A 14,752-nucleotide genomic window follows, 5' to 3' on the forward strand; every position below is an offset into this window, starting at 1 on the left:
GAACGAGAGAGTGAATCTGAGAACACCAAAATTCTCATTAACAGGGCCACATGAGATGATAAATATTGAAAAATAACACCAAATGTGTAGGCTTAGAGGAAATCTGATGGAAAATGTTTAGCAGCTTGAAAATGAACGCCATCATTGGCAAGTGGTCTACATTTTCATATAAGTATGAGTGGATCAAATATCCAAATGTATTTACCAAAAACAAACAAACAAAACAACAGCATATCGCCGTTGTAGACCCAGCATTTTCACTCGTGAGTCGTTTCTGTCTCTACATTATTGATTCCCAGACCGGCTGCTGGCCAATAGGCTTCTTAGACACTTTTGAAAGGGATGGAGCAGATGAAGTGATGAGATTCGTGTAACTTTTGGATGACCCCTTCTTGACAAAGACAGTCTCCATCAATTGTCCTCCGTCATTATTCCCTTCTTTTATGCCAAGGGGCTTTTTGTATCTTTTGTTTGTTTCTCTGTCGAACTCCATGCCTTTAAGTTGGACTAGTGCTTTAGAAACTTAAGCATTGACATTTTGTTGCATAAAACAATCAAAAAATGTCCAATCAAGGCTTCACAATGCCCTGGTTTTATTTTCTTAGATATTGATAAAGCAAGATATTCAAGTAAGATATTGCATGATGTTGTTTTTTCTTTCTTTCTCAACGTGACTTCTTCTTTTTCAAATTTTCACTCGAATGCTTTGCTGGAACTAGGGCAATATTTGTTTTTCAACATGGGTTTAATTTGGGCATATCTGAAGTTAGATGAAATTGCTTTTAGGTGTATGTTTACCCGTTTATGGACCAGCATCACCTCTATTGGCCAATCTGGTCACATGGTTCGCTAACTTTATTCAGTTGACACCAAGTAGGAGGGCTTTATGGAGGGAGGAAAAAAAGACAACTCGAGAAAAATTAGTATTTTCTACCTTCAGAAATTAATGGCCATGAGTTCGTATTTGGTGAACTCTAAGTATGTGGATCCAAAATTTCCTCCCTGTGAGGAATATTCACAGAATAACTATATACCTGATCAGGGCTCGGACTACTACAGTCCATCGCAGGACACAGACTTTCAGCATCCAGGGATCTACCCACGGTCAAACTACACGGAGCAGCCCTTCAGCTGCAACACTGTGCAGGACTCCACAGTGCAGCCACGGGGTCATGTGCAGGAGAGATCCAGCCCTTTTACCGCACAGACTGAGCAGGCCCCCCCGGTCCAAATGGCCGGACCCCGGACTTGTGGACAGCAGCAAAACACAAAGAGCCAAAATGGGATACAAGCCAAGCAGCCTGCAGTAGTTTACCCCTGGATGAAGAAAGTCCACGTAACTACTGGTAAGATTTCTTCTTCTTCTGCTTCTTGTCTTATGGGACCAGGTGACTGCTACTGTTTTAGTCTAGCACGAAATCATTCAGTGTAATATTTATGGGAGTCTTTGAAAGGCCTCGCCAATTACACAAGTCATAAATTTTTATTGCTCAGGAAATAGGCCGCTAGGTGAGCGTCTCAAAGCTCTTGAAAACACCTCTTGACCGACTGTAATGCTGCTTATATGTTGCAGCAAAATCTGCTTAAATTCATTGAGAATCCGTGGACGCTCATCCACATTTGTTCCATGATCTCGTTTTCATGTGGATTGTCTTAAAGTTTGAGCGCCCCGTGTAGAGAGCTGCTCTGCTGTTGTGCTGCTCTGTTGATTTTCCTGCTATATTGGTCACATTTGGTCACTTTTTTTGTTGTTTTGTTTCTCACAGTGAACCCGGATTACACAGGACCTGAACCCAAACGGTCCAGAACAGCTTACACCCGGCAGCAGGTTTTGGAGCTTGAAAAGGAGTTTCATTTTAACAGGTATCTGACCAGGCGGCGACGGATTGAGATTGCCCACACTCTTTGTCTCTCCGAAAGGCAGATCAAAATCTGGTTTCAAAACAGAAGGATGAAATGGAAGAAAGATCACAAACTGCCCAACACCAAGGGCAGGTCGGCACCAGCCTCCAGCCATCTGCAGAGTATTCAGAAGGATAACCAGACTGATATCACAACTTTATAGGGGAGGAAGGTGTCTCACCTCTACAAATTAACTGTACATAAAAAGACAAAGGTTGCATTTGACTTTTGCATGGACTGATGTCGTTTTTAGCCATTTCTATTTAACAAAAAAATGACCCAAGAAGTGTTGACTCACGACTGAGTCAGAAAATCAATCAGTCTCTATAACTGAGAGGTGTACACGTTAAGCCTCTCGTTTAATTCCTCAAAGAGACACAACACATCGAAACAAACTTTTTTTTGGACAATACCCACTGAAGACATTTTCTGACCGACCTCCACTGATTTCATGGATTTAATGAAAGTCTCTCTGTTCTTCTCACGTGGATTCACGCTGGTTTAAAGATGAAATGTCTTTATTCAAAGCGGGGGGAAGCCCTTCGTCCAAATTACACACAAAAGAAAATTGGTTAAGAGTTTTTTTTTTCTTCATACTGAAATTACACATTACATGCACAAAATATACTTGAAAGAAACATTATTTGCATATAGCACGCCTAACACAACTCAGTAACCTACTTTCGTAAGTTGCAAATACCCCGTTGAAATATTCAGTTATACGTTTCTTTGTGACTTGTATATGTTTTAACTTATTTTGTACAATAAAGCTTTGAAATTTGCTTAGCCTAAATATTATTCCCAAAAGCAAGACATTCCTGTGTGCATACTATTCTGAGTGCCCTTATTCGGTTATAAATCTCTCTTGACATCTTTGTAAACAGTGTACATTTTCAGAGGCTCTCTCATGCCATTTGAAACCCTTATATGAAAGATCATTTGTTTCTGCATGGCATCAAATTGATATTGGTTAGATGTTTCTCAAAGGAAATAATCTAATCCAGAATATTTAGGAGTATAATTGTTTATTTTTTTTCTTGATATGAATTGTTTCTCGTCATTATTTATTTGATCGAAAAATTTGTACATTTTCGTATAGCACACATACGAGTTTAAAACTATTCGATTAACTTTATTAATCTAAAATAAGTTTGAACTCTTGTGCATTTATTAGCATGGCTTTATGCAAGGTTTTAGTCAGTGTTCTTAGTTAATGTCGGAATCTTATCATAGGCATTCATTTACACCAAACTAACCAGGGGGGCTTTCACGTCACGTTTCAAGACAGATATTTCTTGTTTTATTCCTTCATTGTCCCCGGACAAAAAAAACAAAACAAAAAAGCCAAGAAGCTCTTCCAATACGAAGGGGTCTTCTCTCTGAAGTCTTCACGATGAGAGGGTTGAAAAGGTATTTCAACTGAAGGTCGACAAAGCAGCAGTGGCAGGTTCATCCAGGGGACACATTTCAGCCGCAAGGACTGACCCCTACACCCCTGACCCGCCGGACCTACAGCATTTTCTCTCCCAGGCGCTATTCGCTTTGGTTTGGAGGATTTTTCCCCACTTAAAAGCTAAAGCATTGAGGAAAATAGTCAATGCGTAAATGCCATATTTTTACACGTGTTAGAACAGTATTTATTATATTAGGAGCAGCCCCCAAAAAGTTCTGATTTGTGCATTTGTCTCATGTCAATATGCAATCTCTTTGGTTTTATTTTTGTACATGCTTTTTACCTTGTATTGTGCATCCAGATGTGAGAAGTATATTGAAAAAAACAAAATAAAGATTTCTACCGATTATGCATTTAAATGGCTGCAAAAGACACTTTGTCGCGAGATGCTTTTCTCTGGTACTCGAGGAACATTTGGATTAACAGGAATTTAATATTCACAGATCCACTGAGGCTCTAATATTTTCTCTGGCTTTTTGTAGCCTAGATGTTTTATGTTAATCCTTACAAAAATCACTAGTATTTTACGCATTTATAAGAGGATCAGTTTTGGTGGCAGAAGAGTTTTTTTTGTTGTTATTATAGTGGCAATAGCATATGGAGCCATATGGATCTAACACCTTTAAACAAACGATACACAATTGCACCAAATGTTCCATGCAGGGGGAAATTCAGCCTTTTCTCACGGCAGGTTGGAAATTTGAGAGAATAAATTAGCTATTAGTCTAGGATGAGTGCAACTTAAAAAAAAAAAAAATGATAAAGACGGAGGCTTTACTCTGGCCTATCTTAATTTCCACTGACAAGCTCTCGGACATGAGCGCGTGGTTTGCCCAAAAACACGCATCCTTGGAGAAAATTGTTCCAAAGCGGCCAGTGAATCGTTTGGAGGTTTTTTATTTGTGGAAAACCACGTTTGGGCTCCGAGAAACTTTTAACATTCATGCTTTATTATGAAATAGAGCCACAAATGCAGTTTATAGGCATAGAACCACCCAATTTGACAAAGTCAGATTAAATTGCTTCATATATAAAACTTTTCATAAGTGGTTTTCCTGCTCCAACAACCGAGCACCACAAACTCATCAATGGCTGATTTAGCATGTAAGCACATAAATAATACGACAGTCGGACATGGATCACTTTGGCTTAGTGTTAAACCTCTTTGTGCCTCACTGAGAGAAGTTATTTCTGAATGACCCACTGTAGCACTGCATGGCCCTCGACTTTCCACATCACAAAATCAGTTCTGATAGAAATATGCTAATACTTGGAATAAACAGACATGTGGAAAGACAATCTTCAATCAGTTGCTCAGCAGTGTTTCCATCTCCATGGCCACTGTTCCACTGAGCACAGGCCTAGGCTTGCACAAGCGTTTGTGTTTGTGTGTGTGTGTAAGGCAACAGTGAAAATACAAGCGTGTGCCATATGGATTCAGAGAGGGAAGCCTAGACAAAGTGATGCTACCAATCCCCCATTCTGCCATAAATGTACACTCGATTTCCACATAGATGCTGAAGAGAGGGAGAGAGAGAGAGGGAGAGGCAGAGAGAAAGAGGGGAGGAGGAGGAGGAGGGTGGGGGTGGGGGGTGGGGGGGCACAAAACTAACCTACCTTATATGCATCATTCCTTTTGCACAACTAGTGATTCTTGTTCCTTATATCATATTCAAAGAGTCATTTCATATCATGCCTGCTCGGGTTTTATCCCCCCTCTGACATGAAAACTTGAATTGAAAAATATATTTTTATAACACAGGGTGCCCAATGCAATCAGGTCAGAGCAGCCCTAAAACGTGCAGTGTGTAGCCACGTTGACCTACATGTCTGAACAGCAATAAATGAGAGCCAAAGGCAGTGCCATTTTCAATGACACTGCACCCGATGTAGGAATACAACGTCGTGGCTCTCTATACGGCCATATTTGATTTCCAGCTGTTTTCGCAGAAGCCTCTCCGAGCCAGACAACCCCCCTAAGATATATTAAAGTGCGCTGTCTGCATTCAGAGATATAATCCAGAGACTATACCACTCCGCTCTCTATTCTCGACCACGTGATTGTCTAAATAATTAATGCAGCACGTCCCCCTAGAAACACGGCGTCGTCATTAATCGCAAGGACTCTATCAGACTTGAAAACTGAAGAGATCCCCCAAGAAAATAATATCCGATACCCGGCGCAACCGTAGCCCTGCACTTTAGCAACACATCCGAACCGATGGATGCTTTGGTAGGTAAATATTTCAGCATTTTTCTTTTTGACCGAGCTGGTAAATGACGATATCAAGTGTCGTGATATTTGATGAATTGCACCCTTTGATGTGTGCGCTCTAAACAGACTTGTAGCCTATATAGGCTGTATGGGACTAGTCGCTGTGTGGGTTTCTTTTTTTTAATGAAATGCTTTGGTAATGCAGGATTTTGGGGGGTTTGCAGCCTAAGTATAGCCCTTGAAATGATCCATAGAATAAATCGTAAAAAACTAACAGTCACTTTTACTAGAGGCAAGGCCAGTGACATGTATTTATGGACGCTCGTATTGAATAAATCCAGCCTGTCGGACACATAGCTCGGTCTGGCCGCTTGCACATTAGGGCCCACTGATTCCTTATTCTCACTTTAATTCAGACTGAAGTTTGTAAGAATACTAAAATGCTTTTTTAATGAGACCAAAAAGAAAATCGGAACAAAATATTTCTAAAATGACAGCATTAAAATAATGAATTGCCGTGTCCTGTCTGTTAAGTAGACTAAAAACATACCTAGTTTGTAGTCGAATCTTTGGAAAATAAGATAAATAACAGGTTGTTTATCTTTGCTCAGCGTCCAGTCGATTTCTAACGGTGTTGTTTTTTTATTGTTAGTGGGAGATTATTTGATTTTTATTTCGAAGAGTCGTGGAAGTTTTGGGCAGGCTGACAGTTCTGCCTCCTTGTAAATCATTCTCAGTAATTCCTGAAAGGGTGTGAGGCTGTTGGGGGGCCGGGCGAAAACTGTAAATCTTTCACTTTTATTACCCTCTGAACATATGCTGCGACGCTACCAGTCCTGCATCCCCTCCTCGCAGCGAAGATAAGCCTCTTCTGGACAGCCAGCGATCTTCGTGCCTCCAAATCTTCCTCTTCCAATCCATTCTGAGATTTCCAATTCATTTATATTTTATTCTTAAACCGTGCCACGTCTTCAATTTATATTGAACACAATGCAGGGCAAAACACGGCTCTCACTCTTTGTGCTTCTTTGTGTTTCTGTGGAAAGTAGCCTACCGTATGTTTCAACAATGTGTGAAGACAGACACAGCAAACAAAAGAGGGTTAGCTGGTTTATTTGAATACAATTCCAGTCTCAGTAGGAAAATATCCCAAACGTCCATTGTTTCATAAATCATCCTAAAATGTAGATCTCAGGCCTCTGCAGTGATTGGCGACTAAATAGAACCTCAGTAGAAAGTAGTATCATTCTGCATTATAATAAGCATACTACAAAAAACCATGCCGGTGTATAATATTCCTGTGTGGTGCTTTATAGGCCCACTGTAGCCTGCGTGTTTTATTGTGAAATATCTGTTACAGTTCCTGTTTATGGCCATGGTGACCTCAAAATCTCCCAAAAATTGTTGGAAATTGCTATATCAAGATATAAAAAATGCACAGAGCAATACAATAACATACGCAAATAAACTGTACTATTCTAAGTGTTGCCCTGATGGAGTAGGCTATAAGAATCTGTAAAGCTTTATTAATGGCTAAACAATGTGATATTGGCCTATGTTTAAATGTTAAAGTGTAGTTGCAATGCTCGCAATAGGAAGAGATGAAAAGAAATCATAGGCAGTGGAACATTTTCACACAGTTCAGATGAGGAAATAAACGCCACCCTTTATCAAAATGGATTGGTGAGGTAAGGCTTGGTTGAAGAAGCAGCCTGAAAGAGAACAATCACGTGAACAAATATGCTTGTATCTTAAGGCAGCGCCTTTATTTGTCATCATAAAGCTTCCGAAACACCAAAAATCCTAATGTTAGCTCCAAATCTGTAGGCCTATCCGTTTCTGAATTCCTGTATATTTCAATGGGTGATTGATTGCCAGGGATTTTTTTCTTTTTTTTTTTTTTTTTGGAATAAGGATACCTTGTTCGCTTTTTATTGGTAGTTGAATGCGAGTCCTTCCACTCTTTCGGGAATACTGTCTGCATTGGTATATGGAAATGTCTGAAAAACAGCAAGATCAGGTTTAGGACAGCATTGTCTACAGACAAAGGGTGAAGGATTTATTCTAGAGACTGCGTGGAAAGGAATTGAGACTGAGGGGAACTGGTATATGATGAATTGATTCACAGGTAAGCAAATGCATGGCAAAATGCAACCTTTAACCATGGCTTCATATAATGCAAGGGAATAAATATGATTTATTCCATTCAAGAAGGTGATGCTTATTAATGTCGCTCTCGCCGGTAACTGTGCGGACATGGACACCACAGCTACCTTTCCAAAAGCAGGTTCATAATTTTGAGTAACCACTTTCAAATATTATCGACAGATTCAGTCTATGCTGCCATGGGTTTTAAGTTGATTTTGCATTTCGATGAAAACTGACTCAAAGGAAGAAGTAGTAGAGGAACTTTTCATTTTGTCTCTTGGATCGTAAATCACATTAATTTGTTGTCTTATCGTCACAGTGGCGTTAGCCATGATTTATGTGGTTTCAACTATATGGCTTTGTTAACCTGCAACGTTATATTATACATGTATTCATGTTGGATATTTGGGAGGATTTACCGTGCTGGATAATGAAATACGACAAAGGCAAATCCTTTATTTTATTGAAACACTATTTGAATTCTATATATTTTATCTTCTTTTTATTTTTATTTTGTTAATTCTATCCTATATCAATATTTTGTCATTGAGTGTTGGCTATAGGAATTAACAATAGGCCTAACTCTCAAATACAATATTATATTTAAGTTGATTATTCCCGTTTTTCTTCATATTCTAACAATGTTTGAACAGTGTTTGATGGTGGAATAAGTCTTGATTTATACCCGCCTACATGTTTTACAAACATTGAGGAGACTAAACATTATTTATGACTGTGCGTCTATTACATTTTTGAAGAATGCTTACAAGCTACTGAATAGGAATCCACTAAAATGAGCAATATGGCAATATGGCAAAAACATTCACTTATTAGAAAACCTTGGTGCCATTGGGAATCCTACATTTTCTGAATAGCTTCTATTTTCGGCAGAGAAAAAAAATAATATTATAGACCAACATTTTACTGCCGTGCGTAGGGTAGACTAGACTATTGTTAGCTTCTATTAGGCTATTTCTTGAATGTGACAAACATTTTCTAGCAATAACGCCTGCCAAATTATTAAATAAAAAATGTTTTAAATTTAAAGATTACAGGATTCGCAGGGATAAGCAGGACAAATGATGAAGTGAGATAATAACACTTATCCACATAGAGTCCGGCCCATTGTATGAACCAAACTTACCGTAACAATGCGTAGGCGAAAAACATTGTGGTTTGAAAAGAGGACCATGTCTGGTACTAGTAACACTGTGTGCTCAAAAGCACTTGAGACTCCTAATGCGAGCAGTTTTAGCAGATCCCAAATATTCCACATCGAAGGCACTTAAACTTAAATCTCCATATCTCCATCTCCATATTCATATTGGGAGGCATTATCCTCAAATTAAAACGAGAAAATGATGCAGCTTTTCAAGTTCGCGTTAAAGGCAATTTAGCAAACATTTCAGGTTTAATTTCTACTTTAGTGTCTGATCCAGCCGCTGGTCGAGCATCTTCTCTGTTTCAGGCTGAGAGCAGCGCTGAAAAGCTGCTTGGGCTTTCCTTGAGGCTTACTTGAACCCAAACTGCTCGTTGTTCATTAAACTTTGACTTAATGCTAAATGACCCAAAGGTCACCTAAAAAGCTTATGACTGCTAAATATTTTGACTAGCTCTTTGTGTAAAAGTGCACATGTAGGACTTTTCACTCTAAAGCATTGCAAGCAGTGACTTTAAAAAAAAAAATCTGTATCTCATATCTTAGTCATAGCAGTGACAATGTTAAATGTCCCCATTTTGCAAAATAAATAGGCCTAAATAAGAATAAGAAAAATAAACAGTTTATCATAGCTGAGAAATCATTTGAATTGGATTGTGTTTTTGTCCTGCCAAGAGGAACTTTTTTTAATCAAGAAATTAAGTGTAATGTTGAATAATATAATAATGTTGCCTAACAGCTATTTTGTGTAGACTTACTAGTACTACTACTAATACTAGGTCCATGCTTTGTTCAAACTGTATTTAAACTAAATAAAAAACGTTGTGTTGTTTATTTGTTTGTTTTTTGTTTTTTTGTTTTTTGAATGGGAAGAAAATTGGCTTGTGTAACACATTTGGTTTCTCTCTCAGGTCGAGGTGGAAGCAGTGATGAATGCGTGAGGGATACAAAACAGATTTACGCAAATTTCGGTGAGTAACATTTCTTTAATGAAGGCAATGGACAGCAGAGCAAACTGATAACAAGGTGGAAGGCTGATTGGGCGTTAGGCTACATATTAACGCTCTCTGTTTCACGTGAGGATCTAGACCTAAATCACAAAAAAAAGGCTTGAGGGATGATTAACGTGTAACTTAGGCTGCAACATGCAATTATTTGCGCAGGCCAATCCACTGCAGATCAGAAATCCCATTGCAATGCCCTTTTTTGTTTGCAACAGTGCGGACTGAATAAAAGGCAATGAGTTGGATCACACCAAACAATCGTTTTTAAACAGATAAAATTAGAAACATAATTTTTTACATTCTTGCATTTTTTTTTTTTTTACATATTCTCATACATTACTGAAATACATGCATATTATAAAACGTAAAATAAGACAGAATTTCACCACTTTATCCCACGATTTTCCACATTTTAACCGGGTTACCAGATGCGCCATCGCCAATATTCCCGTTTGTTTTAACCAGCAAAATAGCTCCAGTCATTTACTTCGGTATGGCTGCAAACTTGCGCTTTGCCAGAATGGAGGCATCATTTATAAACGGAGCCTCTATATGGGAGAAGTCGCCGAGTATGAAATTCTTTCCCTTGCCTTCCACCTACGCTTAGTTTTACACTTCTGAGGGCTTCGAGTCTTGAGCAGTGTTTTGCTTTTCATTCCTCTCTGAGGCCGTTTACAACCATAACATTTGCGGTCATAAATTTTGCTGCGGTCCACAATGACAGGTGCAATTGTTATGCACGACGCAGACTGCACCTCCTTAAGCCACCAACATACAGTAGCCTATAGGCCTCTTCATATTTTTTCTCCACTCAGTTAAAATGTTTACACGCTTTCTTCAGTATAAACAATTATTTTCTGAATTATTCACCAGAATATTTGATAATTTCTGTCTCGATCTAAAATTGCTATAGAGAGTTTTCAGAGTGTAAGAAGCAACTTAATGCATTTATACTGGGACAGAGCGGGTAAGCTTATTGGGGAAACAGGCCAACCAGCCAAATACTGGGTTGAGAAATGGGTAAGCATAATGAAATATCATATGTAGCACCCAATCCCACCCAACCCCCACCCAACTAAACACAACTCTCTCTCTCTCTCTCTCTCTCTCTCTCTCTCTCTCTCTCTCACACACACACACACACACACACACACACACACACACACACACCACCCGCGACCAACCTATGCCATATACCTTTTGTGTGAACTGTGAAACAAGGAAGGCTACAACAAATTTGGAAATTTACATCCATCAAAATTAATAACTTGTTCTGCATCAAAGAGTGTGTAAAACGAGTAGGTACAGGGCTCGTGTGTCCATAAACATGTGATCCAGCCTTGGTGGGCTATATTTCTGCTATGGGGAACAATGCATGATGGGGTTTGTCAGGTCTTGTGATTAGTGAAAAGGGTATTGTGTGTGTCAAATGCTGATTCAGCTTATTTCTGAGGGATTCCTACAGCCTCCCAAAGGGCCCTTTTAGCACAAGTTAAACTTTAACTGTTTTGTGCCAAGAAATGAGTCAGAAGTGTTTGAAACTGGAGCTGGGAGGTGTACTACTGTTGTAGACAGCTTGTTATAGACAGCTGGTAATTTTATAATTTGACACTACAGCCCATAGCAATTTGAGTTTGGACTGGGAACAGTTGGAGTAGCGTTTTTTTAATGCTTAAAAAAATCTGCAAATGCCTCCTTTGGTGTATTTTGGAGTCGTTAGTTTTCCTCTTAAACCCTGGATAGAAGAGTCATTGGAGTCATATTAGGGAAGGTGTAGCCTAAGCTATAATGAGTAGGCCTTATTCATTCATTCATGTGCCCAATGAGTCTTATATTCTTCTCTTTATAGGTCACAGACTAGAGCGACGGTGGGAAACACCAATCACGTGAAAAAACAACACCCATGCCATTGGATAGAGTTGCACTGGCTTCTTGGCTTTGAATCCACAAAATGCAGAAAGCTACTTACTACGATAACTCTGGACTTTTTGGAGGCTACACTTACCCCAAACCAGACTCGTACAATTACGGCCCCAGTCATCAATCCTACCCCACGTCTAACATCGAGAATGATTATCAGGGCACAGTCTGTCCCATACAGACCTCCGCTGTCCGGCCACCAACTCTGAAAGACAATGACCTGAATGGAGACTGCATGCGGCAAAGCAGCAGTCAAAGCAACAGCCAGGCATCGAGTATTGGGGAGCAGCAAGCACCTCCACTGTCCGCATCCTCTCCCACTTCCAACAGCTCTGCTCCCCAGAAGAAGAAATCCCCGTCCAACAGCGCTTCAAACACTGCCACACCAGTCATCACTAAGCAGATCTTCCCCTGGATGAAAGAGAGCCGGCAGAATGCAAAGCAGAAAGGCAACAGCTGCACACCTGCAGGTAGTAATAATAATAATACTAGTAGTAATAGGTGTGTGTGTGTGTGTGTGTGTGTGTGTGTGTGTGTGTGTGTGTGTGTGTGTGTGTGGGAGGGGTGGGGGGGATGGGGTACAGGGCCCTATCATGCTTGTAGTTTTCCTAACCTTTGCCTTATCTTACTCAACTCGTGCGCTTATACATTGAGGTGATCATTGCACTGAATGTGTGTTTTTTGTGGCATATCTGAAAAGCAACCGTGGCCTAATGTGCTGTTGTTCATTCATTCACAGGTGAGGTTAGTGATGAGAAGAGCCCGCCGGGACCGGCCTCTAAACGGGTCAGAACTGCTTACACCAGCGCACAACTTGTCGAGCTGGAGAAGGAGTTTCATTTCAACCGGTACCTCTGTCGCCCTCGAAGAGTGGAAATGGCAAATCTATTGAATCTCACCGAGCGCCAAATAAAGATCTGGTTTCAAAACAGAAGGATGAAATACAAGAAGGACCAGAAGTCGAAGGGGATCATGCACTCTCCCCTGGGACACTCCCCAGATAGAAGCCCACCGCTGAGTGGCCCAAATCACATTGGATACTCTGGTCAGCTCCCAAATGTGAACAGCCTCAGCTACGACGCGCCCTCGCCCCCGTCATTCGCCAAACCCCAGCAAAACATGTACGGCTTGGCCGCGTACACGGCGCCCTTAGGTGGCTGCATCCCGCAACAGAAAAGGTACCCGGGCTCCGAGTACGAACACCACAGCATGCAAAGCAATGGCAGCTTTGCCAACGCCAATTTGCAAGGCAGCCCTGTTTATGTGGGTGGAAATTTTGTTGATTCCATGCCAGCCTCGGGCCCCATGTTCAACCTCGGCCATCTTCCCCATCCCTCATCCACCAGCGTGGACTACAGCTGTGCCGCTCAGATCCCAGGAAACCACCATCATGGACCCTGTGATCCCCATCCCACATACACAGACCTCACCTCTCACCAAGCGTCTCAGGGAAGGATTCAGGAAGCGCCTAAACTTACGCATTTGTAATATGTGGTTCCCGTGTGTGTGTGTGTGTGCCAAAATTATGTTGCGCTCTTTTTATTACCTCACTAGTCTAATAACTACACTCCAAGCGAGTCGTGTGTATTATTACAGTATTATTGATATTACTATTAATGCTATTGTGTAATTATTTTCTAAATAATACAGCTTTGTCCATTTCTCTTGACTATTTGGGGATGCGCAAAGGCAGACTAGCCTGGTTGTCAGTTGTTCCTTTTTTTTTTCAAGTGCAATGCGCAATTTTGGGGACTGAATATGTCATGCCATTACTTGAAGGTAAGTCTTGTAGATCACGACAGTAGATGCTCATCTTTAGAGAGAAGGACTTTTAGGGAAAATTTCGTCTGTTTGTCAGTATCACATTTTCCTCACGAGCATCTTATTTATTTATTTGTATTATTTTGCATTATCTCTCTTACTAGCATATAGCCTATTTATTATTTAACTACTTTTGTATTGCACATTATTTATCGTTTATATGCGAGTATTTATAAGTGTGGATTTTTTGTAAGATTGGACAGATCAATGCACTTCGAAGGGTAGGCAATACAGGGTTTGGTAAATGCTATGACTCGCAGTGTATTGTTGGAAAAGAGCATTTCTAATTGTAAATCTGGGATAAATGGGGCATTTTATAGTGTATAAACACCACTATATGTCCATGGTTAATCTTGTGTCAAAACCTCTATGCTAAGCAAAACGTAGACTATCGAAGTATCGAATATTATACAACTTTAACACACCAGCATGTCATTTTGTGTAGTCCATTGCTAATTTTAATTTGACTGTCATTGTTATTTCAGTCGGTTGGATATCCATAAATTTATGAAACCCTAATGATATTGAAATGTTATATTTTATTGTGTTTAACATTTTGTAAATAAAGTGCTCAAATTTAATGTTGTATTTTTTTTATTGTATTTATTTGTTTGTTTCAAGCAGCCATAAAACTCCACAGCACTGCAGTGAATCATCAGCATCATCTGACTGTTTTAATGCCTCTGTTTCAGACCGGTGGAGAACACATGCAGCCTGCTGCTCCGGATGAAACTGAACAGTAACAAGGTTTTATTGACTTACAGCTATACTGTACAGTCCAAAGAGGGAGAACAAATCGATAATTAGGCACCGGGATATCTAAAACTAATCAGAAGGCTCTATGCTTTCAATGCAATGTGCATTTGAATAGGAAAAATGCTACAATATGAAGGTTATTGATGTATTATTGGTATGGGGGAAGTGAGTCCACGGGCTTATTACATCTTCCACGTTACCTCAGTATCATTTTTTAGACTCGGCAACATGATTACTTTTCATGTTGCCTACTCTTTTGGGACAAGGGAATAAGCGCCATTTACCGGTAGGCCAAAGCCTAATCACTAGTCGTCTAATTGATTTGTGCGTTGTGAGACGGATTACCAAAATCTTCTTCCAATGATTTGGCGGAG

At 40.0% G+C, this 14,752-nt stretch overlaps 2 protein-coding genes across 2 annotated transcripts; both read left to right on the top strand.

The window, feature by feature from the left end:
- The first annotated feature begins 886 nt into the window (after positions 1-886).
- On the top strand, positions 887-3,693 carry hoxd4a (homeobox D4a). The gene is made up of 2 exons (XM_071917905.2): positions 887-1,346; positions 1,767-3,693. The coding sequence occupies exons 1-2, from the start codon at positions 887-889 to the stop codon at positions 2,063-2,065; spliced, it is 759 nt and encodes a 252-aa protein (XP_071774006.2). The 3' UTR covers positions 2,066-3,693.
- A 3,887-nt stretch (positions 3,694-7,580) lies between these two features.
- hoxd3a (homeobox D3a) lies at positions 7,581-13,438 on the top strand. Its single transcript, XM_071917906.1, has 4 exons — positions 7,581-7,698; positions 9,789-9,848; positions 11,731-12,271; positions 12,541-13,438. The coding sequence occupies exons 3-4, from the start codon at positions 11,833-11,835 to the stop codon at positions 13,287-13,289; spliced, it is 1,188 nt and encodes a 395-aa protein (XP_071774007.1). The 5' UTR covers positions 7,581-7,698; positions 9,789-9,848; positions 11,731-11,832; the 3' UTR covers positions 13,290-13,438.
- Positions 13,439-14,752: the final 1,314 nt, after the last annotated feature.

This window comes from Centroberyx gerrardi, chromosome 10 (assembly GCF_048128805.1).
Source record: "Centroberyx gerrardi isolate f3 chromosome 10, fCenGer3.hap1.cur.20231027, whole genome shotgun sequence".
NCBI classification, from domain to species: domain Eukaryota; kingdom Metazoa; phylum Chordata; class Actinopteri; order Beryciformes; family Berycidae; genus Centroberyx; species Centroberyx gerrardi.

Excerpts from the sequence above, each read along its gene's own strand:
- hoxd4a (XM_071917905.2), top strand. The coding sequence starts at position 887 with ATGGAGGGAGGAAAAAAAGACAACTCGAGAAAAATTAGTATTTTCTAC. Across the intron at positions 1,347-1,766 it reads GAAAGTCCACGTAACTACTG|TGAACCCGGATTACACAGGA; the intron begins GTAAGATTTCTT and ends TGTTTCTCACAG.
- hoxd3a (XM_071917906.1), top strand. The coding sequence starts at position 11,833 with ATGCAGAAAGCTACTTACTACGATAACTCTGGACTTTTTGGAGGCTAC. Across the intron at positions 12,272-12,540 it reads CAACAGCTGCACACCTGCAG|GTGAGGTTAGTGATGAGAAG; the intron begins GTAGTAATAATA and ends ATTCATTCACAG.